The 22,723-nt window shown below is 43.3% G+C and overlaps 1 protein-coding gene across 3 annotated transcripts in view; it reads left to right on the top strand.

Annotated features, from left to right (window-relative positions):
- PARVB (parvin beta) overlaps window positions 1–21,613 on the top strand; it is a 50,847-nt gene extending 29,234 nt beyond the window's left edge. For all 3 annotated transcript variants that reach the window (XM_064654088.1, XM_064654090.1, XM_064654089.1), the window contains exons 5-13: window positions 1,186–1,326; window positions 1,966–2,081; window positions 7,065–7,123; window positions 8,885–8,904; window positions 10,194–10,255; window positions 11,504–11,572; window positions 13,152–13,253; window positions 15,210–15,282; window positions 18,658–21,613. In XM_064654088.1, coding sequence (XP_064510158.1) covers window positions 1,186–1,326; window positions 1,966–2,081; window positions 7,065–7,123; window positions 8,885–8,904; window positions 10,194–10,255; window positions 11,504–11,572; window positions 13,152–13,253; window positions 15,210–15,282; window positions 18,658–18,734 — 719 coding nt within the window. In that variant the 3' untranslated portion in view covers window positions 18,735–21,613. The remainder of the gene's footprint in view (window positions 1–1,185; window positions 1,327–1,965; window positions 2,082–7,064; window positions 7,124–8,884; window positions 8,905–10,193; window positions 10,256–11,503; window positions 11,573–13,151; window positions 13,254–15,209; window positions 15,283–18,657) is intronic.
- The last annotated feature ends 1,110 nt before the right edge of the window (window positions 21,614–22,723 follow it).

The raw sequence follows: 22,723 nt of genomic DNA, 5'->3' as shown, positions 1-22,723 counted from the left end.
TTGATAACCTCCAAGTCTTTTCTGTCTGGGCTGATAGAGTGCTTTTGTTTTTCTGTCACTTTAAAAGAAATAAATATTGATCTTCAGCTAGGAGAAATGCCCAGAAGAAACATACTCTTGAACTTGAGAGCAGAAACACTTCCATTATTGGAACAGTAGGTTTTGATAACTCTGAGAGGTTTCTGAGGTCATCTTTAGAGTTGAAGGCCATCCCATTTTGTGAAAACAGTTTTGGTGAAGTATGTTTTTTGTTTTCAAGAGTGGAATAGGGATATAACTGGAATATGTCCAACCAGTCCTGACCTCCCAGAGAGATGACTTTTCCTCAGGGTGGAGGGAGAACAGAAATCAGCTGTTCCCATTGCTCTGATGGCTGGAAGAACACCCACACCCCCACACCCCCCCCTTCCTCAGCCCCCTTCTTTTCTTTTTTACAAAAATTCAACTCCTGTGTCGTTGCAGCTCCACAGTGCAGAGGAAGAGAAGAATGACTTTTCTGTGACTTTGGCCACAAATAATTATGTTACAGAAACAAAATAGAAATTTTACTGGTGTCATTTTTACAGATTTTCCTGCATTAGTTTGTTTTTGGAAGTAATCAACCATGAAGTGACAACGACATGACAAGACTGTACCAATTTACTCCCTTGAATTAGTTCCCCTAGGGCAGCACAAATCTGTGGCTCAGATGAGTCCATAACTCTTGAGGGTTTGAGGGTGCAAAGTGTGCTTCAGCTTAAATTCACACCTTTGGCTAACTTGAAACAAAGCTTAGCAAGCTGCAGTAAATATTCACACAGTATTTCCCATTTTTTTGTCGTAATTAACAAGTCCATTAAACTTGTACAGATTCCTTGTTTAGTGAAGGCTGTGCTGTGCCAAATGCTTTTCAGCAGTGAGAGGAACTGGGAGGTACAATTAAAACTATTACTTACTTGATGCCTGGCTGAAAGTTGTTGTATCTTTTGACACCTGATTGATGAGCATTTTGTCCCATTTTTGTTGGAACCGACACGCTTTTGATGAAAGTTTTGCTTTCAGCTGTTTTTCTTTCCGAGGAAAATAATTCCCTTAGAAAACTTGTAGCGGAGTCCTGCCCTGCCCAGTGCTCTGTGCTTGTTATTTCCACCCAGGACCTTGTTTAATCTGGTTTTGCCTGTTCTTTTTGGGTTTTTTCAAACGCAGAAAAATTGGCTGACCGTAAACTGAACGTGGCAGAAGTGACACAGTCTGAAATTGGTCAGAAACAGAAGCTGCAGACGGTCTTGGAAGCTGTCCATGATTTACTCCGACCCCATGGCTGGACAATCAAGTGGAATGTTGACTGTAAGGACTCTCTTGTGTTTTCTGTCTCAGCTTCCCAGGCAAGGAGAGGGATGACAATCGATAGGCTGATCATACTCTCTGTGATGCAGTGTGCTTTTAAAAATTATTTCCTTATTTGTGGTTGTAACTTTGACCTTCTTCTTTGGCCTTTAAGGGCAGACAGGCGTGTTTGTAGGATAATTGAGGTAACTTGTTCAAGCCCTCTGTTCCAGCATGGCCTGTTACAACCCAAAAGTGAGGATGGAAGTTGAGCAGCCCCTTTACCCACGTGGTGAAAGAGTTTCGTCTCTTACAGACATCAGAGCTTGTGTTAACACTTCAAAGTCTGCAAAAAGCAGTTTTCTCCAGTATCCTCCAGTACAGTGACGGAGGCTGCCTGTCTTCACTGACAGAGAGGGAGCTGAAGGGTCTGGACTTGTAAGTTAGGCATGTAGCTTAAAGGAAGGGCTGAATCTAGGCTTTGCTACCTTCAGAATTGTATTTCAGGTATTACCAATTTAGGGAAAAGGGGAAGAAGCATAAAAAGAAAAAAGACTTTTCACCAAAGGCATTTTTCACTGCCTTTTTTCCCCAGAGCTGTTTGTTTAAAATAAGGCCTCAGCATTCTTTTATTTGCTCCATTTTCCTTGTTCCCTGCAGCAATCCATGGCAAGAACCTGATTTCCATTCTTCACCTGCTGGTGGCTTTGGCGATGCATTTCCGGGCTCCCATCCGACTGCCCGAACACGTGTCTGTGCAAGTGGTGGTTGTGAGGGTGAGTATGGAAAAACTGATGGGAAAAACCATCATTTATCACTCTGGTTTTGCAGGCCTGGGCTGCTCCCATCCATTGCCCCTCATCTCTTGCCATTTAGCAAACATGTGTCCCAGTTGTTTGTCCTGGGAATGCATTTTTGCGCTGCGTGTGCTTACACGTGACCCCGAGAACATCACTCTTTGACATGCTTGGGACCACCATTTGCTATTGCAGCAGCAGGGGAAAAATGGGATTTTGTGTAAGAGAGCCTCGTGCCTGTAATTTCTGTCTCTTGAATGGATTTTTTTTGCCATGCATTTTTTGTAGAGGAGGCACTGGAACACAAGCAGCACAGGAAGGAGTTCCAGCACGTAGGATCCCCCCAGCCTGGGGAGCCTGTTGCTGGTGTTGTTTTCCCCCAATGACTTCATGTGCAGACTTAGACATGCTGTTTTCCTTGGCATGCCTGACAGACTTTCATCATTCCTCTCACAGCCTTTGTGTTTTTGTTAGCTTTCCTTAGATATGGAGGAGAGATCTGACCTAGGCAACCCTGACTTCCTCCCTCCTGCCCTAGATACTCCTCTAGTTATTCCTTTCTCTGCCATGGCACTCAGTCCTCTGGTCCCAAGGCAGGCTCAGCCACTGGCAGCAGGCTCTGCAAGTGCCATTCCTTCGAAGAATAAAGAAGATAAAGTGATCTCAGACTCTGCTCTGCCAGTGTGGGTCCCCTCACAGGGATGGTTGATTAGGCAAGAGCCTCATTTTGTTTTACATTTAAATAATGGCATTTTCCAGGCTGCCTGCCTGAATGCTCTAGAGGGACAGGGTGTCTTGTAAATGAGGAACTGATGGATGCTCCCTGGCTCACAATAAATGTGTGTGTTATCTTGAAGAAGTGATTTTGAACTGCTTTCAGGCTGCTGTAGTAGTTCTTTCCTGTTAAGAACGGGTGAGTTAGTTATAAAGTAACACGAATGTAAATAGGAGACTGATTTCTTTTCAAATTTCTTTTGGCTGCCTTGGAAAGATAAGGAGGAACATGTAAATATAAGCTGGTTTTTCAAACCCTGCGAAGTGGCTTCTGCAACTGCAAAGTCAGAGCAAACCCCTCAGTTAGAGAGGTAAAGCCTCCCTAGTTCAGGCTTCAGACCCCTCCACCTGTGCAGCAGAGGGAAGGCTGTGGAGAAGGTGGTGTCACCTCTTTTCCTGTCTGGGGACATAGGGGAGACACCTCCTGGGAGCATCTGGTTCACCAGAGTCCCTGCCCTTGAGACTGGGGAGGGCTGAGGTGAAGACAGGATGAGGTAAGGACTGACAAAAAGTGGGGAAGAGGGAAAGAGCAACACCTGAGTCCCCAGGGGAGTGCCTGGAGGGGTCAGGGCACTGGTACACTGAGAGTTAATTTAAAGCCAAGAGGCTGTGAGCTCTTGCTCTTGGACCTCAGAGCCTGGGGATGGTTTTGGCAACACTGGCTGTGAGCCTTGCTCAGCTGGCCCTGTGCAAGAGGAGGCTTGTTTCAGCCCCCTAACCCACTGCTAGGGAAAGCTTACAGCTCCTCAGCTTTGTTTATTTAAATGCAAAGCAAGGCACACTGAAGCATGTTTCTTCTGGAACAATAGCTTTTATCCTACATTCGGTAAATTGAAATATATGCTGGTTCAGTAGCGTGGATCTCTTGAAATGGATTTTATTTAGCCTTTGTTATACTAATGGCAAACAGAATGGTAATGAGGAAGAAAATTGAGATTCTTACTTTTATTATCAATTTATTGTCAGATGATCTCTTATTACATATCCTAATAGTGATTAAGGTTCTGTCAAACTAGATCACAGTTAACATAAGGTGTCTGCTCCAAGAGGTTGTCATTTAGGTGCCTCTTCTTGCTTGAAGATGCACTTGAGGGGACTAATAAATGGTCTAAGTGATTTCTTTGTAAGCCTTGCAGAACTGACCCCACAGCAAGAACACCATGCAAGATGTGGGAGTGTTGGGCAAGAACACACCCACACTGAAACTCAACTAGTTAAGTCTCATTTTCATGGGGAACTTTGACATTAAGGATTATCAGTATCAGCTTTGCTGAGCCCTCCTCACACTGTGCAGATCCCTGAGGTGCTTCTTGCCCTGGAGGACTGTGCTGGCACTACAAAAAGAAGAGTCATTCTGGTTTAGCAGAACGTGCATTTCCACGTCCCAGAGCAGTGCAGAACACCTTAGGACCTTGTGGGCTTTTTCTTCTCTTATTTTTACTGTCCCTCTCCATAAAATGAGATAATATTATGGCACCACTGTCCAACATGGAAAGTGTTTATCCAGATCTCCACAGTTTGGTGGTGATTCTACCCTTCTTTCAAATTCTCTTAGGATCTTGAGGTGACAGACTGAGACTTTCCTAAGGTGCTGTATTTCCTTTTTAATGAAAAATAGTTGATTTGGAGTCTGGGAACCCACAGGCATTTTGGAGAGGACTTTCTGTTTTACCTTCCCTTGCCAGGAAAAACCTTTCCCTACCTGTCTGTCTTTCAATATCACACAGAGCAACTACAAGACTAAACCAGGAGAAAAACACTTTTGTTCTTATTATTTTATAATGGGCACCATGATGTAGCAAGACTCAAGAGCAGAGTTCCTGAAACGTGGTTACTTTCAAGCCTTTTTGAAGTCAACCTCCAGAATTAGTTATCTTGCTGTTTTATTGTGTGAAATACAAAACTGTGTGACCATGGCAATGTATGCAGAAGTTACACAAGAAGTGTCCCAGCAAAACAAGGGTGTAAGTGGGCCTTCAGGACTTAAAATCCTCTTAAAATCCACTCTCAGTGCTGAGTTAAGAGTCTAAGATGACACATGTTTTAATATTGGTGTCACTCAGCATATGCCTGTAATTCCAGCCTTCCTCAGTGAGGGTGGGAGAAAACTTTGTGGTTTCAGTGTGTGCTCCCAGTGAGAACCGAGAATCCTGAGGTTTTTTCCTTCCAGCTGATTCTGCTGCCTGATATTTGAAACGGTGAAAAAATTACCCTAATTCAGAAAAACAGAAAAGTCCACAGAAGTAAGTGTAGAAATTGTCCTTCAGGCTAAATGTAGAAATTGTCCTTCGGGCTCACTGTGTGGGTTATTTTTACAAGGCTCAGGAATCGCTGCCTTTTGCACTTGCCTTTCCTCATCATCATTTTTAGAACTGCAGCATGGCCCACCTTGGTGCTGCTGGGAGATCCGAGGTATTTTTACAGTAATTCCCTTTGAGTCTTGAGTTGCAGGCTGAAAGGTCAGAGGCGAGGCAGGAGGAAGGATAAATGTGTCTGGTGCCGGTGGCATGAGGAATCAAACTTTTATCTAGGAATGACATTTGCTTTTCGATTGCAAGGCCAGGGGACCAGGCTTGCTGTGTGGGCAGCTGCCTCAGAGGGGGCTCCACAGAAATGCTGCCTTTTCCACCAGCTGGGAAGTCGATGTTGGCATCCATTCCTCTTCCTTATCCAGCATTTGGAGGAGTTACTCTCTGCTCACCGGTTGCTGAGCTTTTGTTCACAGGTTGCAGCATCTTCTGCCTGGGTTTGTGGTGCCTGGAAGGTCCAGAGCCCTGTGTTCATGAAGTGGTGGGATGGAACAAAGACAACATTGTTCTGTGTGCGAGAAAACTCTGCCCTGTCAGGAGCTCCCTCGTTTTTCCATCCATGGTGTCATCCTGGCTTGTTCCACCAGCCCTCCTGGCACCATTCCCAGGATGAGATATATGGATGATAGGGAAGTGAGGGGCTGTGGAGACATGGCCAGCTGGCAGCATCCAGCCCAGGGCCCAGTCAGGCACAGAGCTGGAACAGCAGAGCAACAGGAGAGCACAGCTCCCCCCGTGCTGCCAGCCAGGCTCCCCGAGAGAGCAGCCCTGCCTTCATCTTGAGGGCAGGAGTTCTTCTCACGGGCTTTTTGGATTTCGGTTTTTATTTCTTAGATTGCTTCTGGGGAAGGATGTGTTCCTCTTCAAAGCTGTTCCCCTTGATAAGTTCTCGCTTGGGGTTCAGCTGGTGAAAAGGATTGAGGTGGAAAACGTGCGCGGAGCTCGTGCCTGGGGGGGGTTGGTTTCCCTGCTTACCTGAGCTCTCAAGCTTTATTAACCCTGCCATAAGTCATTCTGACAGCCCTGGTTCCTAGATGGCTGCTGAGATTTGAGCTCTTTTGAGTCAGCTTTTTGAGTGTAGGGAAGGGAAGGGAGGAAAGAAATGCCTTCATCCAGGCATAAAGCTGTATCCCATGGTTTTGAAAGGAACCCACAGAGGTGTTAAGCAAGTTTCTCACTCGGGTGAAAGCACTTCCAGCCTCTGAGCTGTTCTGAAACTCATTCTCACCACCTGCTAACTCTCACTTGGGTAGGAGGCCCCTTGTTCATGCAGAAAATTATCCCAAGGAGAGAAGACCAAGTGTCAGGGAAATACAATTTGCTGTAAAATGAAACTGGTTGAGCTTTGTGTGCTCCCTGCGTTTCCTTGGAGGATGTGTTCCTGTCAGGTGTGTGAGAGCCACCCTCATGCCTGGGGAGCTTTGCCAGCACACCCCTGCTCTGGGGGCAGCCAGCCCTGTGATTTCAGCCCCTCTTTGGAGAGCCAGGCTGCCAGTTGTGTCAGGTTGCTGGTTACCACCGTGACCTGAACGTTCAAATCCCTCGGGGGATTTGAGATGGGGCTGACAAACTCCTCGGACTGTGTTCCAGGCACAGTGTTCACTCTGGTCTCTGGAGGAGGATTGTTAGTGAGTTAGCTGGCTGCACATACAGGTGGATATATGCATTTCCCAAACATCCATCTGGCTGCCAGCCTGAGAAATGCCACTGTGCTGGGAGTGAGTCCTCCTGTGGCAGCGGTCTCACCTCTCCCTCTGCAGAGCTTTTAGGGAGTGTGCTTCATCCAGTTTTCTCCTCGGGCATTCTGAACGCTGCAGGGCCCCTAAGGAGCTTCTCCTTTCCTAAATTCTCAAGTTTCTAACTCCGTCTTCCTTTCCAGAAACGTGAAGGCCTCCTGCAGACCACTCATGTTTCAGAGGAGCTGACGACCACGACAGAGTAAGCACGAAGCACTTTGGTGTGTCGGTGGTGCCTGATGTGAGACCAAATTTATAAAGATTAAATTTAATCTTCCCCTCCGTCCTTGCTAAATTAACAAAGTCCCTTAACGTGGTGCTTTTTTAACTACCTAGAAATGACTTGGTCTCTGGAAATACGTTACAAAGGAGAAGTGTCCTCTGGAAATTCCTGTGTCATGGAAGCTTTTAATGGAAAAGTGACCTTTGAGAGCTGTTTTTTCCCCCCCTGCCTTCTGCAGGCAGATATATATATATATAACTGATTTCTGCCCAGTACTGTTTTCTCTCTCAGGTGAAGGGCTAGTGTAGATATTTTGGGGAAGAATTAGTTTGACAAAAGGCAATTTTTTGACCAGTCTCTCAAAACTGAAGTGACACCCCATGAAAACTGTAAGGGTGTTTTAAACAGGGTATCACTTCAGTCTTGAGAGGTACATCAGAGATCTCTGTTTTCAGCTCAGGACTAGAGCTCAGCAAAACCAAACTGAATAAATAAACCCCATTCCCTCCCCATTTTTTTTGCACCAGAGTGCTTTGCTTTATGTTTTTACAGTCCTTTTTTGTAAGGAGAAGGCTAGACACGCATTTTGGCTGCAAATGAAAGCTGAGATTTTCCCTCACGTGGCCTGAAGGCAACTCATCTAAGAGGGGCTTACATGAGCCCTCCCTCAGATTATCAGAGTATTGGCTCCCTGTAGAGTTGGCTCAGCTTCCCCTGGCTTTGAAGATAAATGAAGTACCATGTGGCTGAGCTCAGGGGGGGAAGATCTTTCAGATGGAAACGCTCAAAAATGAGATCATAACGTCTCGCGTGGACATTAAAGGTCTCATAGTGGGGGTTTTTTGTAGGATCAGAGCTCTGCCTCGGGTTTGTGGGCCAGAATTCCTCCCCTCACTCCTGTGCTCTTGAACAATGGGGCTTGGCTTGTCCTCTCCCTCAGATGTGGTTTGCAAGATGTAATCTGCAGACTGGGGCTTAGGCACTTTTTTTAGCAAGATGTTTACACATTTGCATGTGTGTTTATACATATATTTTGTGAAGCTATTTAATATTACACAGTATTAAGAGGTTTGCTGTTTAATGTGTTGCATGCCCAGATACAAGAATAGCCGTGGAAAATGCAGTGATCAGCAAAATCCAGCATTCACTGCACGCTTTCAGATTCCTCTGTGCAAATCAGGGCCTGATTCTCAGCTGATAAACATCTGCACATGTCTGCTGATGTCACTGGCTGTGTAAATATTTCAGATTTGGCAGTTTTATCTGCATAGTATCCACATATGGTGTATGTTTTCTTTCTTCAGAGAAAACAGGTTAAAGTGGGACAGATAACTGCTTCTGAGCTGTGTAGGTTAGTGACTGATGCCTGTATTTGTGGGAAATGTGCACAGAAACACATTTATTCATTCACCCTCCGTCATCAAAATTGTTACGGATAAGAAATCACAATTATGTGTAAAATATAATTGTGTAAAATATAATTATTTGTAAAATATAATTACAAATTTCCATTCATTTCAAATGTGCCCCCCTGGCATCACTGGTGTTCTGGGGACGTTCCTGCAGCACGTTGGGTCTGGTCTGTGACATGCTCAGCCTCCTGGCTTTGGTAGGAGTGGTTGGCCCTTGGGAGAAGCAGAAAAAGTCTTGCAGGAAAGGGCCTGTTGAGCCCGTGCTCTTGTCTTTTCAAAGTGATTATTCATGAACTAACCTGATGTTTCTGAATGCTCTGACTTGCAGGATGATGATGGGAAGATTTGGTGAGTAACAAAGTTGACTCTGAATATTTATTTATTATTATTATTATTAGTGTCAGGCACAGACATCTGGTCTGGTTTCTTTCAGCAGATCAAGGCAATGGGTTGAGCAATTCCATGGGGGTTGGAATGTGTTGAGGGGGCAGGTTTTGTTTCTCCACATGGATGTGGGGCATAATGGGTGGAACCAGACCCTCCAGGATACTGTTTGTGCCCTTTACACTGGTCTCTGCTCTGTTTAATTTGTGAGTAATGAGCAGGAGCCCCTCACTACAGGAAAGACACTCAGGTCTGGAGTCTGGAGTGCCATGTACAGCTCCTCTGTATTCACTAGAACTTAGAATTTAGGCCTGACCAACTGTAGGTCTGGTCTTCTAAACGAAAAACAGGGGTTTTTTTGGTGTTGCTGCCAAGAGATTGCATTTAGGTTTTTTTCATGGCATTAAGTCACTTCTCAGCTAAGGGATGTGGGCTCATGTAAAGGACTGTGTGTGATGAAAAATAAGTAATCAGTTTTCTTTATTCACTCATTATAACATGTGAACACGACCATTCCCCTCTTGCAGAGTATTGCCATAAATCACTAATAAAGCATTTGGAAAATAAGTAAAGTCAAGGGGCTTTGGGGGTAAATATCTTAATAAACCAAAGAGATTTGAATAATAAATATGTTTGTTTATTTAATGGCAGAAAACTATTAAAATATGGGCTGTAAATAAAAAGAAGTGGATCTTGGAAAAGCTGTTAAAAACTATGCTGAAAACATAGATTGGGTTAGATATTATTTTACAATGTTTGGAAGGTCTAAAAATAATTTAAATCTTCATGGTGAGCTTTGCTCTTCATACACTGTTCAGTCGAGTTCAGTCTTAAGCTTTACTAAATTCACAGGTACCACCAGTAATTTTTAATTAACCAAATTAATACCCCACTTTGACACTGAGTGGTGGGTGCAGCCATAGCTATTGTTTAAGTCAGGATTGGGGCATAGTCAAAATTTGTGTTTCATTTTAATTTTTCTTTTCACCTCAATATTTTGTGTTCCAATTACAAATGGCAAAAAAAAGGGAAATCAGTGAATGATACGTTTATTTTCAGTTGCCTCTAAAATTCCCAGCGTAGTTTGCTCTGGCATTTAGCTAAACACCAGAACAGGGTGGTAACTTTTAGCTTGGGTCTCTTGTTATGTGGCTTTCTCAGGAGAACCTTTAAGCTTTAGACACATAACCTGCTTCCCACACTTGGCTGTTGGGGTTGTACTGATTTTAATTCTCTTTTTCCCCTCAAACCAGAGCGTGATGCCTTTGACACACTCTTTGATCACGCACCAGACAAACTCAGCGTGGTCAAAAAGGTAAGAAATAAAATCCCAGTTTTATTTTCCACGTTGCCTTTTTTTTTTTTCTGAAAGATATTCAGAAACATCCAGCAAGTAACAGAAGGGGGAATCTGGAGTAGTGAAGAGTTACCCCCAAAGGGCACTGTTTCAAAGCCAGCTGGTGTTTTCCACAGCACCCTGAGATGTGATTCACCCATAAATAAGTTTGCTAAATGCAAAGCTTTTAGAGAAGAGTTGTTTTTGTCCCAGGGCTCTTCTGCTGAGCACTAATTCATCTGGTCCCCTGGTTTGTCCCCCAGGGCTGAGCATCATCTCACAGCACACCCACCCAGACTTGGTTTTGACATGGCTCTTGGTGTCAGACAGAGCAGAGGGGTCATGGAGCTCTTTATCTCTCTCTGCCAGCCCTTGTTTTAGGGAAGACATGAGGAAGAGGCTCCATGTTGATCCATCAGATAGTTCCAGCATGGCTTTTTATTAGAACTGTGCAGAGATCAGCATTGTAAATTGTCCCTTCCCTTTGTATGAAGTAGAGGATGTGTGCATTTACAGTAATGCTTTGATGTCTCTGGAAGATTTTATCTTTCCAGTCTGAAGTGTCTTCTAGAAAAGTGTTTTTAAGTTGATAGAGAGCTGAGTTAACTCTTTCAAGTGCTCACCCCCAGCTCTGTGTCCCTTTGGAAGGGGTGTGAGCAGGGTGGCAGATCTCAGTGCTTCAGTCCATCAGCACAGAACTGCCTTGGAGGAGCAGGATGTTGTATCTGGAATAGAAATCCCATCCTGACTGTAATTTGCTCACTGATCTGCACACATCCCCCCAGGAACCAGAGCTGTGTGCTGTTGGCATCTTCTCAGGCCACTTTTAGCTCAGTGCTGCTCATGCCTTGCTCCCAGCTGGTGGAGCTTCTCCTGGAACCTGAAAAGATTAGTGTGGACAGGGAATGCTCCTGCTTGCTTCATCTCCGAGCACTGATGTCATCTCAGCTTTTTTTCTGTCACTGGAGTTTGCTCTGTGTGCTCAGAAAGCTCATACAGTGAGCTGTGTGTGATAGCACCATCTGGTGAGTTCTGGCACGTGGTGCAACAAAAATGACTCTCTGACTGAGTTGTTTTCAGTTTTATGTACTTATTTGTGCAAAAGCAAACAGCCCACACCCGTATTTATCATATTTATCATTAAAAAAAGAGTCTGAAAAGGTCACATGTTAACCCTTTCACGTGGTGTGGTGTCTGAATCACTGCCTCTGGTGTTTTCTTTCATAGTCTCTGATCACCTTCGTGAACAAACACTTGAATAAACTGAATTTGGAAGTAACAGAGCTGGAAACCCAGGTAGGAGACTTTTTGTGTGTAATCTGTAAGTTGCAAATCTAGACCTTGTTATGGAGCTGTTTCTCTTTGGGCATGTTCAGGTGTGGAATCTTGGAGCAGCAATGACGTGCTTGGAAACTTGAAGTAAATGTGGATTTCAGTGTCAGTGGGGTAGTTCTCACTCTAAACATAAAATTAAGCAATTTTTCAGGCTAAGCAGAAGCAGATCTTCTCTCCAGAGTTCACTGAACTGTGGAGAGATGGTTATCTTATTGTCTCAGCAAAAAAGCACAGCATCTAAAGAATTATACCAAGGGTGTGGGTAATTGGTTTGAGCTTGGCTTGGTATAATACCAGTTATTCATTCACTGCTGGTTTTTAGCTTTGCTGAAATAAGGGGGTGACTGGATCTGATCTGTCACAACAAATAGTTCCTTAAGGGTACCCAGCAATTTATTTTTGAAAAGATTAGAGGATGTCACATGTGCCATATCAGGATCAGAAGTGAGAAATCTGTTAGAAATACGTAACATTTCCCCCCTTAGCCAGTCAGGAGTCATCCTGTCTGGTATGAGCACTGAATTGTATTGCCCAAGTATGCAGGATATTATTTAATATTTGCTGAAACTCTAAACAACCTATTTTAGGGGGAAAAAGATTCTTTTTTGAAGTTAAACTTCCTACCTGTGACAGGGGAGACTTAATTTGAAGTTCTGATTAAGGGCAAAGACTCGAATGTCCAACACACACAATTTAAGAGGGATTGTTGTTCCAATTACCAGGTACTGTGGTAGTAGGACTTGGGAGTATTTAATCTGAAAACATGTTTTCCCAGGACATTTTTTTTTTTAATATAAAAAAACTTTCTTAAATACTGTAGAGAAGTTGGCAAGATTCCTCAAGCAAATGAAATGAATGTGAAGAAAGCAAGAACAGACAGACATACATAACCCCACCCTAAAATATTCAGTAGCTCAGTAAATAGATAACTGGCTGAAGAGAAAGATCTTTTTTTCAGTCCCTGCCTATTCAGACCAGATATTCTGCACAACTAAGGAATACAAATTGTAGATCACTCCCAGGTGAATTGCTTTTAATTTTTTTCTGCTTAGAGCTATTTACTGTATGTAAGTAATTATAATAAAATATGGTCTTGCAGGGGTTAATGCTCTAACAATTGCTGATGGGCTTCCTTGTTTTGCTCAGGAAACGAGAGGAGGGGAAATTGTGCTACCAGATGTAGGGAGAAAGCCTCCTGTGGTTTATTTTCCTTTTCTTTAGAGAACAGACAAGAGAGCAGCTCTGTCAACAGGCTCTTGAGAAATTAAAAGTGATTTCTCTTGCTCAGCTGCACTGGTGATTTCACCCTGGACAGGTGAATCCAGGGAGCAGAGGAAACAAAGCCCTAAATGCTTGTTACCATTCCCTGCTGGGACTGAAAGGATCACTTGGTGACTCCTGAACCACCTCACACCTTTGTGCCAGCAAAAAAACAGGGGTAGAAATCAAAATAAACAATTTGGGCCAAGCATTCTTCGTTCTCCTTGTTATTTACAGACAGCTTCTTTCTCCTGGGAATGTCAGCAATATTCCTCTTTAGTTTGCAGATGGTGTTTACTTGGTCTTGCTCATGGGTCTCCTTGAAGACTATTTTGTTCCACTTCACAACTTCTACCTAACACCTGAAAGTTTTGATCAGAAGGTGGGTAGAAACTCCATTGTTTCCATGTTCTTTTTGCATTGTTATCACGTGCTGTTTTCCAGTTGCTGCATCTTTTCCCTCTGTGCCAGGTAAATCAGAATAACTTGGTATATTCTCTCCAGGAGCTGTGGCAAAGAGGCCCTGGCTGTGACACTTGATAGTTAAAACCACTAAAAGTTGTTTGTGAAATGAATGGGCAAATTCCCAGTAGCTGAGGAAGAAAGCTGTTCTGTCACTAGCATCAAACAACACATAATAAATAAATAAATGAATAATCAGGAATGAATAAATCAGTAATGAGCACTTTGTACTGGAGAGTACTTTGCATAACCAAAGTGATTTTTTTTTTAGCTTGTAGTACTGCCTGAAGTGGTTTTGTGTGCCAGACAGCAGAGTTGATGCCTGGCCTTGTATGTTCTGTGTAAACAGGCAAGAGAGAGAAAAGATGAGATATGGGAAGCTCAGCTTTAGCTGCATCCTGGGATTGACACGGAGATAAAGCTTCTTCCCAAAGTCACAGGATGTCACTCCTTAAAACTGCCCCCTCATCTCATCAGGATCAGTTCCCTAATACCTGTTCTTTTCCTGTAGTTTATTGAATGAAATAACATATATAACGTTATAAAACAACATAGTATTATGTGATAGTTTGTTGAATGCTCCTACAAACCAGATGAATAAATGTCATTATTTGCTATGTAAATGTGTGAAGTCGAAGAGGTGAAACCTGGGCTGTGATCTTTGGTTGTTGTGGGGTGAGAAACTGGATGTTGAGTGCTCACAGGTGACATGTTTTGAAGCTGACCTGAACCCAAAAGTTTGTCTGCAGTTGTTCCTTGGACATAAATGTGCATCTGTGTGTGTCTGGTGCCTGGTATCAGAATACTGATTCATTCTGAATGTTGTATGCTGCACAGGAACTGGGTAGAGCAAGTGGGAAAATTATTATCTATTACATCTTACACAAGCTCTCCCTTATAGCTTTCTCTTGCTTTTTTTTTTTTTATCTCAGTATCTTGAATTTTTGCCCCTGTAGAAGTGCAGGGTGCTGAGTTGCAGCCAGCACCTGTTCAGTTACAATTTTGTTATTAGTGGTTTAAATTCACAAAGATTAGCAAGTACTCCTGAAGTGATGTTGTGGCTTTGGGTGGAGACTCTGCCTTGAGGGATGGGGATTTGTAAATCAAAGGAGAGGCAGGTGCTGTGGTTTTGGGAAAGAATAAAGTACTTTCACACTGAAAGGGATTGGTTTTGTCACAATGAAAGAGGAGGACCTGCAGCAGGTAAAAAGAGATTAATAAAGTCCTGAACAATAAGTGTGAGTGAAAGTGGCCTTTCTTCCTTGTTGTAGGGGAGCTTTGTGTGCATAACTCCCTGATTTTCAAGATGAGTGGCTGTAATTAAATCTCCTCCTCCCTTGCTCTGTATCTCCAAAACTGTCACTTGCAGTAACAAAACTGCACAGAATTCATAATGCAAATTGCCTTGGTTGAATTTCAGTGAGCGTGGACAAGAAATCTGCTGTGCAAATCTCTTTAAATCCTGTTTGTCCCTCAAATGAGAGGTTCAAAGAAGACACCTACTTTCTTTCATTTTTTCCTTGTTGTCCCTATCTTTTAATAGTTATTGGGAGCTCTCTGGCCTCTGCCATGGAGACTGAGCTCGGGGCTTAACGGGGTTTCTCAGTTCCTCTGGGACCCATCACATTTCTACACTTGAATTTGGAAATCTGAAATTACTTTCTTTCTATCAAAAGTGAATATTTACCCTACAAGCTTTCATTTCTTAGTCACTCATATGTACTTTCTATGAAACATATCAGTGTTTAATATTGAGTTAAACAGAATTACCATTGTCTACGTGAAATTATAGAGAGAATAAAACATTTTAAAAAATTGAGGAAAGGTTTTTAATGCCTCTATGACTGTGAGATTCTAAACACTTTACCTCTTTCAGGTCCATAATGTTTCCTTTGCTTTTGAGCTGATGCAGGATGGAGGACTGAAGAAACCAAAGGCTCGCCCTGAAGGTATGGACATGCTTTAAACTGTGTGGGAAGACAGAATAGCATTTAAAGTGCATTTGAAGACAGGAGCAGTGGTACCACAAAGTGGAGCTGTAAATGGAGCCCCTGACAGTTTTCCAAAGGATTCCTGGCCTGTGTCTGGGGTATATCCTTACCCGTGTTCCTTGTCTGGAATGGATTCACTGACGTGTCCAAATCTGGCTTTAGTGAATCATTCAGGAGCTGTTCAGTGTTATATTATAAATTCAGATGGTGTTCTGCAAAAGAGTCCAAGCAGAAAGCTTTGTATGGTCTAATTCTCATAATTCTTACAGCCAGTGCAGGTTTGGACTCCTGTGATCAGATTTCCATGACAGGTAACTGAAAGGCCTTTGAGGGGGTTTTTTTGGAGAACCAGGAGCAAACTGTCTCCTTGGTTTATGTGGACGTGGGAGTCAGATCTGAAACATGTAAAAAACTGAGTTTTGCCTTTAAAGTCTCTGAACCTTGAAATGAATTAATGATGAGGTCTGCACTGTTGCTTGCACTAGGGATGAAAAGAGGAATTAAAACTTTATGACTGCTAAATGAGCGATTCTTGTGCCTGCTGTTACAAACTGGGTGTGTTTTAGAAGCTTCCTCAGAACAAAGGAAAACAAGGAGCCCCCAAGAAATGTTTGCTCTGACTTAAAATGAGGCAAAGTGGTGATAATAAATCGATTAACAAATAGTGGAACTGCTTATAGTGAGGGACAAAAGACAACATTAAATGCCTGTGTGTCCTGTTTTAAATCTGGGGATGAAAGGTGCTGCTGAAGAATATTGTGAAACAAGACACTAACTTGGGAAAGTAAAGGTGTGCTCTGACTCTTGGAGCTCAGTGGGTGTGTGAGGACAACAAGGAAGCTGGAGAAATAGGAATACACGGGCAGGGATGGCAGTTTGTTGAGTGGGAGGGTTAAGGAGATGAAGCAGGAGACCAGGTAAGCTGGACAAGCCTGTTTTTAGAGAGAGAAAATGTTAAAAACCTCGGAGAAGACTGACTTAGTTGAAAGCTTGTCCTTTTTTGTTTCATTTTGTTTTGTTGTCATCATTTGACCCAGCAGAGGAGGCCACCTTCCCATAAGGCTTTCCTGTATCCTTACACTATCAGGAATGGCAGAACACTACAGATCTTTTGTTTGCTCAGGATGAGGTGTGCAGATTCAATAAGCAGCAGACTATGTTTAAGTGCTTTACTGATTGAAGATTTAATAATTAATAGAAGCTGGAGAGCTAAATTAGCTCCCAGAACATTCCTTTTTGCTGCTGCAGGATGTACAGTCTCCTGTGTGTTTTCCTTCCCCTTTGGTGTGTCCCCATTCCCAGTGATTCCCAGCTCTTGGAGTGAGTGTGCTCTGGGATGTCTGTGTGGCTGGAACTGCCTGTAAAACTGACTGTTGCTCTTGGAAAACTGCTCCTGTGGAGAGGACAGGGTATGGCTTGCCACCAGAGTTTCATGGAATCCTGTGTAAGGTCTTGACAGTCAGCACTGCCATGTAATTTGTGTTTCCTAAAACAGTAACTCAGTTTGGCAGATACTCTGAGGCTCTGCAAAGTATTCTGTGTGTGGTGTGCTTTGTTAATGCCATGCTCTGATCCATTGTTTGTTCTGCAATGGCCTGGAAAACCTGTCAGGTGCATCCATGTCCTTCAGCATGAACTGGGCAGTGAATGGCTCTTGAATTAGAATCGCTGCTTTCTGCAGTGCTTGCAAGAAAGAGGCCTTGTTAAATATTTGAGTGTGTCTTTGTACAGGTGTAAATAGAAATAGGAGCATGCACATCATCTCCCAGTCTCTGGTTTTCCAGCAAAATTCAGTAGATTGGGCCAGGAGCAGGACTTGATGCTGAATTATTGCAGCAGGACTTGATGCTGAATTATTGCAGCAGAACTATGTTCTAGTGGATTAATTTATTAGCCTCTAATGAGGTTGTTAGGGAGTGTGAAAGTTTTAAATTAATGGAATATTTTAAACTGTTCTTATGATTTATGGCCACTTTCAGTTAACATTTTATTCGTTGTTGTTGGCAGTGTTATGACTGTGCATGTTTTATCCTAAAATAAGAAACAAGAGGCTGGGAATATGCTTATTTTTGGGAATGCCTGTTAGACACTGATCAATAAGGAACACTGTAATAGCCCACACAGGGAGGATGCATCTCATGCTCTGTACTCTTTAATGCAGGAAACAAAATCATAACAAGGTCTGAAAGTTGGGAAAGTGGCAAACTAGAATTACTACAGCGAAGGTAATTAACCTTCAGTCTGCATTGCAAAGGAATGGAGGTGGAATTTTCCCCACTGGAAGATGCATAAAAAGAAAAAGAAAATAAGAAAACGTGCAATGTGCTCTTTCCTATGGCTAAATTTACATTTTAAATGCATCTCTGAGGGAACTGGGTCTTGGTGCTGAGAATGCTGTGGTAGTGAGCAACTTTCTGTTGTTCTTGGAAAAATTAGATTTATGTTTCATTTTCAGTTATCCAGGTAGGACCTTTCTTTTTTTCAGGGTGTGTGACTTCACAGCAGTTAGGATCTTTCTTTGGGGCAGGGGAAGATTCTCTTACAAATGCAAACTAAAACTCATAAATGAAGTATGTAAAATAGTGTAGGAAAAAAGGTAGAGAGAAAGTCTGAGAGGTTACTGAAAATCTCAGATGAAATGTGGGAGTTAGAGTGTTATCCAGTTTTCCCCCTTTCTCTGCCTTTTCTCCCCTTTTTCTCCCCTTCTCCCTCTTTTCTCCCCTCTTTCTCCTCCTCCTTTCTCACATATTGTATCCAGCCTTTCCTTCTACTCCTTCAGCCTTCTCTGTGCTGTGCCTCCCCCATAGTCCCTGGATTACATGTCTCTGGTATTTCTTGGGCATTTATTACAGTAATAGGATGGAACCTGTTCCCTGGCCTAGTGTGGTAAGAAAGGATATTAAATAATAGAAAGCTTTGAGTCTGCTGGGAACTCCTGCTTTGTTTGTTCATGGTTTATACCCCTGCAGAGCTGTGGGGGTGTGAGGTTTGGTACCTCAGGAGGTGTGTGACTACTCGGTCACTCCTCCTGTGGCCAGGGAAGTCATTGGTCATTTCCCAAAGCCTTAAATCCAGGTCTCTGACAGAATTAGACCTTCTCTGTAAACCAGTTTTAGATGGGGAAGGGATTTACCTTCCTTCTGTTTCCCAGAGAAGCTCGCTGTGGCTGTGAGAACATCGTTTGGGACATTGGAAAGGCTTGACTTGGGGAAATCAGAACTCGGGGGGGGGGCTGATCCCTCCAGCTCAGAGGTTTGGGGGCTTCTGTTCCTTTCAGGACAAATGAGGGAAAACAAAATGCAGGTTAAGGATTTCTCTCCTTTCCTCCCACAGATGTTGTCAACTTGGACCTGAAGTCTACCCTCAGGGTTCTGTACAACCTGTTCACCAAGTACAAGAACGTCGAGTGATCCTGGAAGTGATCCTGCTTGGGGTCTCTTCATCCTTCAAGGCAGAAATGACCATGAACACGCCCTCTGCACACCCCCCTTGTGCCTTATGCTCCACTTCATGCATTCTTTCTGCACTTGGTGTGGTCTGTCTGTCGCTCTTTGTATGACAACTCCACTAAAAATAGTGCATGTGTATTCTCTATGTCACTTGAAAATGTGTAGGTGTGTCACACTTTTACCAGAAGATTGGATCTGCTGTTTGTTGTAACCTACAAGTGTGCTTTTGATAAAGGAAATATACCACTAACTACTTTAATAAGCAGGGAAAACACAAGACCTTCCTCATGGCTGGAGACTCTTTGATTCTACACTAGGCTTTCTTTTGTACACTCCTTGGTTGCCACTGGCATTTGATGATTTTCCAGGCTTAAGTGTTGAAAATAGAAAATCAGCAGTGGGATTTATTTACAAACTGAGCCTTTTCTGTTGAATAGGGTTTCTCTTGGGTGGGTTGGGCTGAGGGGAATTACAGGCACTACCTGAAGCTCATGGCAAAAGCTTCAGTTTTTGGGTTTTTTTTCACCTCATTCTACTCAGTGTTATTTCCATTCAGTGTTTACACAGAATAAGTCTTGTAATGGGATGACCAACTAACTTTTTTATGCCTATTTTTATTTTATCTCTTTTCTAGGAGAAATTTGGTTGCTAGAGCCACTGTTACCCATTCAGCTTCAGTCAGGAGCTGGTCAGACAGGCACAGACTGGATTCATGCATTTTGCCCCCAGTCCTTTCTGAAATAATGAGCTTGGCAGTCTGAAGGTTGATTCTTCATTTCACATATAGGAGTTAAAGGGTCAGATTACTCCTGTTGGAGTTGTTGGCAGCTGTAGGGTTCTGGGGGGGTCAGGCTTTTATAAACAGGCAGGTTTGCTCTGCTCCATGAGCTCACTTGAATCCTGTCATAAGTAGGCATATTCTTCCCCTAAAAATGGATTTCTTACACCAAACATTATTTACCCTTGAACTCAGGTTCAAGAGGAACCACGATCTTTGAATGGTATAATTTTACAATTGGGATTTTCTCCTTCCCTCCTTAAACATTTTTTCATCTCAAAGGGAGAGAAATGGGCTTCTGCTGCTTTTGTTTCATATTTTTGGGTTCTGAGCTTTAGCATTTGAATTACTTGGGTCACCTCCCCTGAAACAAAGATGGAAGGAAGTTGCCCTTTCTTTGCATGAAAAATTCAGATCTCCTCTGCTGTGTAAGGTTCTCTGGGGGAATCATTGCTTGCCTGTGCTTCAGGAAGGAGCTGACCTCTCACTGTTTATACAAAGCCCAGAAAAATTGGACTTGGAGTTCAGATGGGGCCACTAAACTGCCATAGCACCAGCAGTTATTACAGAGGAGATTTACAGAGGTACCTGAGGCTCGTGGGTCAGCTCTCCTGGCAAGTTAAGGACATTGGTGTGAATTGTGTGCTGTGAAACAAGGGGATCACGGGGCTGGGAGGTGATTGAACTGAAAGGTCTCTCAAACTTTTAGTTTAATGCAGTGTTATCTGTGGGAAACAAGCCTGTTAAAGAGTTGTCATTCCACCCAGCTCCCTTCAGGTGATGTGGAAGGGCCAGTGCTGTTTCTGTTCTCTGAGCTGCTGGGAGAGACCTCCAGAGAGTCTAGTTTTTGAAATTGTGAGGAATATTAATATCAAAAGCAAACAGAAAATAACAAGAAGAGATTGATAAGAGGGATTTGGCTTTGGGGATGGTTCTTTCTGAGATGGGATTGTACAGCTGGCACCTTCATGGCATGTGAGCAGACGTGAATGTACTGACAGGTTTTAGGAGTTTGTTCAGTTCTGCATTTCTGGTCACTCTGCAGAACCCCGAGTCCCTCTGCTGCAGCCTGAGGCATTCCTTGTGTGAACATCCCTGTCAGCCAGGACTGCAGCCTTATGTTGATGTCCCAGCCAGGACTGCAGGCTGGATGCCCTGAGCAAGTTTGGGGGAGGTGTCAGACCACGTTCTGTTGTTTTTCAGTCTGTTTGTAAACATTGCACAGGGAAAACACTCGTTCCTTGGCTCCTTCCCACCCACTGTTCCTGCAGACACTGTATTTATTGTTAACAGGACTGTGAGCAGGGCAGATTTAATTGAACTGGAACCTCATCCCAATGAGTCCAGTTTCCAGGAAGAGCAATGTAGGTAAAGCTTCTCTGAGCACCTGCTTTTGTCCTGCCTCTTTGTTACGTGTCTGATGCTTCCTTTCCTCTCAAAAAGCCAAGTGGATGTTAAACGTGTTATTCACGATCTCTTTGTGTTACTGGGGTTTGACATTTGTTCCCTGGGTACCAGTGGGACAGATCTCAACCCTGTTGGGTTCACCAGGAGTGCTGGATGCTCTGCAGCTTCCACGTTTTGGAAGTACTTAATGAATATCTGTCTTTTCCAATCCATACAACTTGACTTTTAGGTGCATTTACTGGACATACTCAGTTCCACTGAGCTCTGTTACCACAGAAGAAGCTCAGACACTCAGCTGCATTCTGGTTTTCAAGATGAAAAACCAACAGTGGCAGATTTTTTTAATCACCTTAAACCTTAAAGGATTTCTTACCCCTCTTCTCCACGTCCCAGTGCTTTCAGTATTAATGTATTTTTTAAGAGTCTTTTCTACTGTTTTTAACAGTGTTTACTCTGGATTTCTAACTACTAAAAACCAGCCTTGCAGATAAAATTCTGGGCTTGTCACATGCTGGAGGCACCCAGTACAGTGATAAGAGTTGTGTACTGTAAGCAAGTTACAATGCAATGCTATGTTTGCTAAAATTCACAGCAGGAGTGTTATGCATGGTTTGTGACAGTTGTACTATTTATTCAAATAAACAAATAATGATCACTGTGTTTTCTCCATCTTTTATTTTTTGCTAATTGGACAAGTCTGTGGGAAGAACTTTTGAATGGTGAAGTTCAGCCATCAAGGATCTTAGACATAGGATGGTCTGTGCTCACCTGGAAAAGCAGTGATCTCTGTTTCTGGCCCTGGTACAGATGATGAGATGGTGTGGGCAGCACAAATACGTCTTCTGTAGGTTTCTTCAGCTTTTTTTTTTTTATTATTATTATTGCTCAGCTGCTGGATCTGATCAACTTGTTTACCTTTTTCCTTCCACAAGAGAAAAGCAACTGAATTACACTCTCTGATACCTGTTAGAAGGTTTGGGAGCCCGTTCTTGCACATCAGCACAGGAGGGAATCCTGGCATGCCAGTTTGTGCCTACAGAGCTCTTGGGAAGCTCAGGGAAGTCTGGAGTGACTCTGAAAATGTCTGTGTGCTTCCCTTTGCTCCGGTATGGAGAGAGCACAGAGTGGCTCTCCAGTACTGCAGGGCTGTGGGGAACCAGGAAAATGCATCATGAGAACTTGTGGGACTGCTGTTGGTTCCTTGAATTGTTCTTCAGTGGCTATTTTTAAGCGAGGGCCAGGTGTGTGTGTGGGGGTGTGTGCATGGGATGTGCTTTGGGAATGCACAGGAACACTCGGGGTGGGGGGAGACGGGCAAGGAATCAGCTGCAGCTCCAATGCAGGATTTACCAGTCCTGTTCTGGAGAAGACTGGATGCTCCATGCACTGCAGGCAACGTCAGGTTTTGGAGGAAAATAAGAGGGTTGTCCATCATGTGTTTTCCAGAATTATTTTTTTTTAGTACTGACATCCCATTGTGAACGAGGTTTTCAAGAAAGAAGTCCTTGGTGTTGCTGGTTGAAGTAGGGAGAGACCTGGAAATTACAGATGGATTTCCTGCTCCCTCTGCCTGCTGATGTGAAACTGGCTGTGGCCAAAGTTCCCAATAGCATCTCCAACAATACCTTCTTTCTGTTTTTCACTTCCTACATGTTTAGACTGCAGAATGCACTTCTGTATAGGTGAGAAGGTACTCTGAGTCTTTGTTAATTTGTATTGTTGTGCTTGTTTTCTGCTTAGGAAAGAGTTATGTTTGCCCCTTGCT

Source organism: Pseudopipra pipra, chromosome 5 (assembly GCF_036250125.1).
Source record: "Pseudopipra pipra isolate bDixPip1 chromosome 5, bDixPip1.hap1, whole genome shotgun sequence".
NCBI classification, from domain to species: domain Eukaryota; kingdom Metazoa; phylum Chordata; class Aves; order Passeriformes; family Pipridae; genus Pseudopipra; species Pseudopipra pipra.
This window is presented reverse-complemented; position numbering and strand designations above follow the sequence as displayed.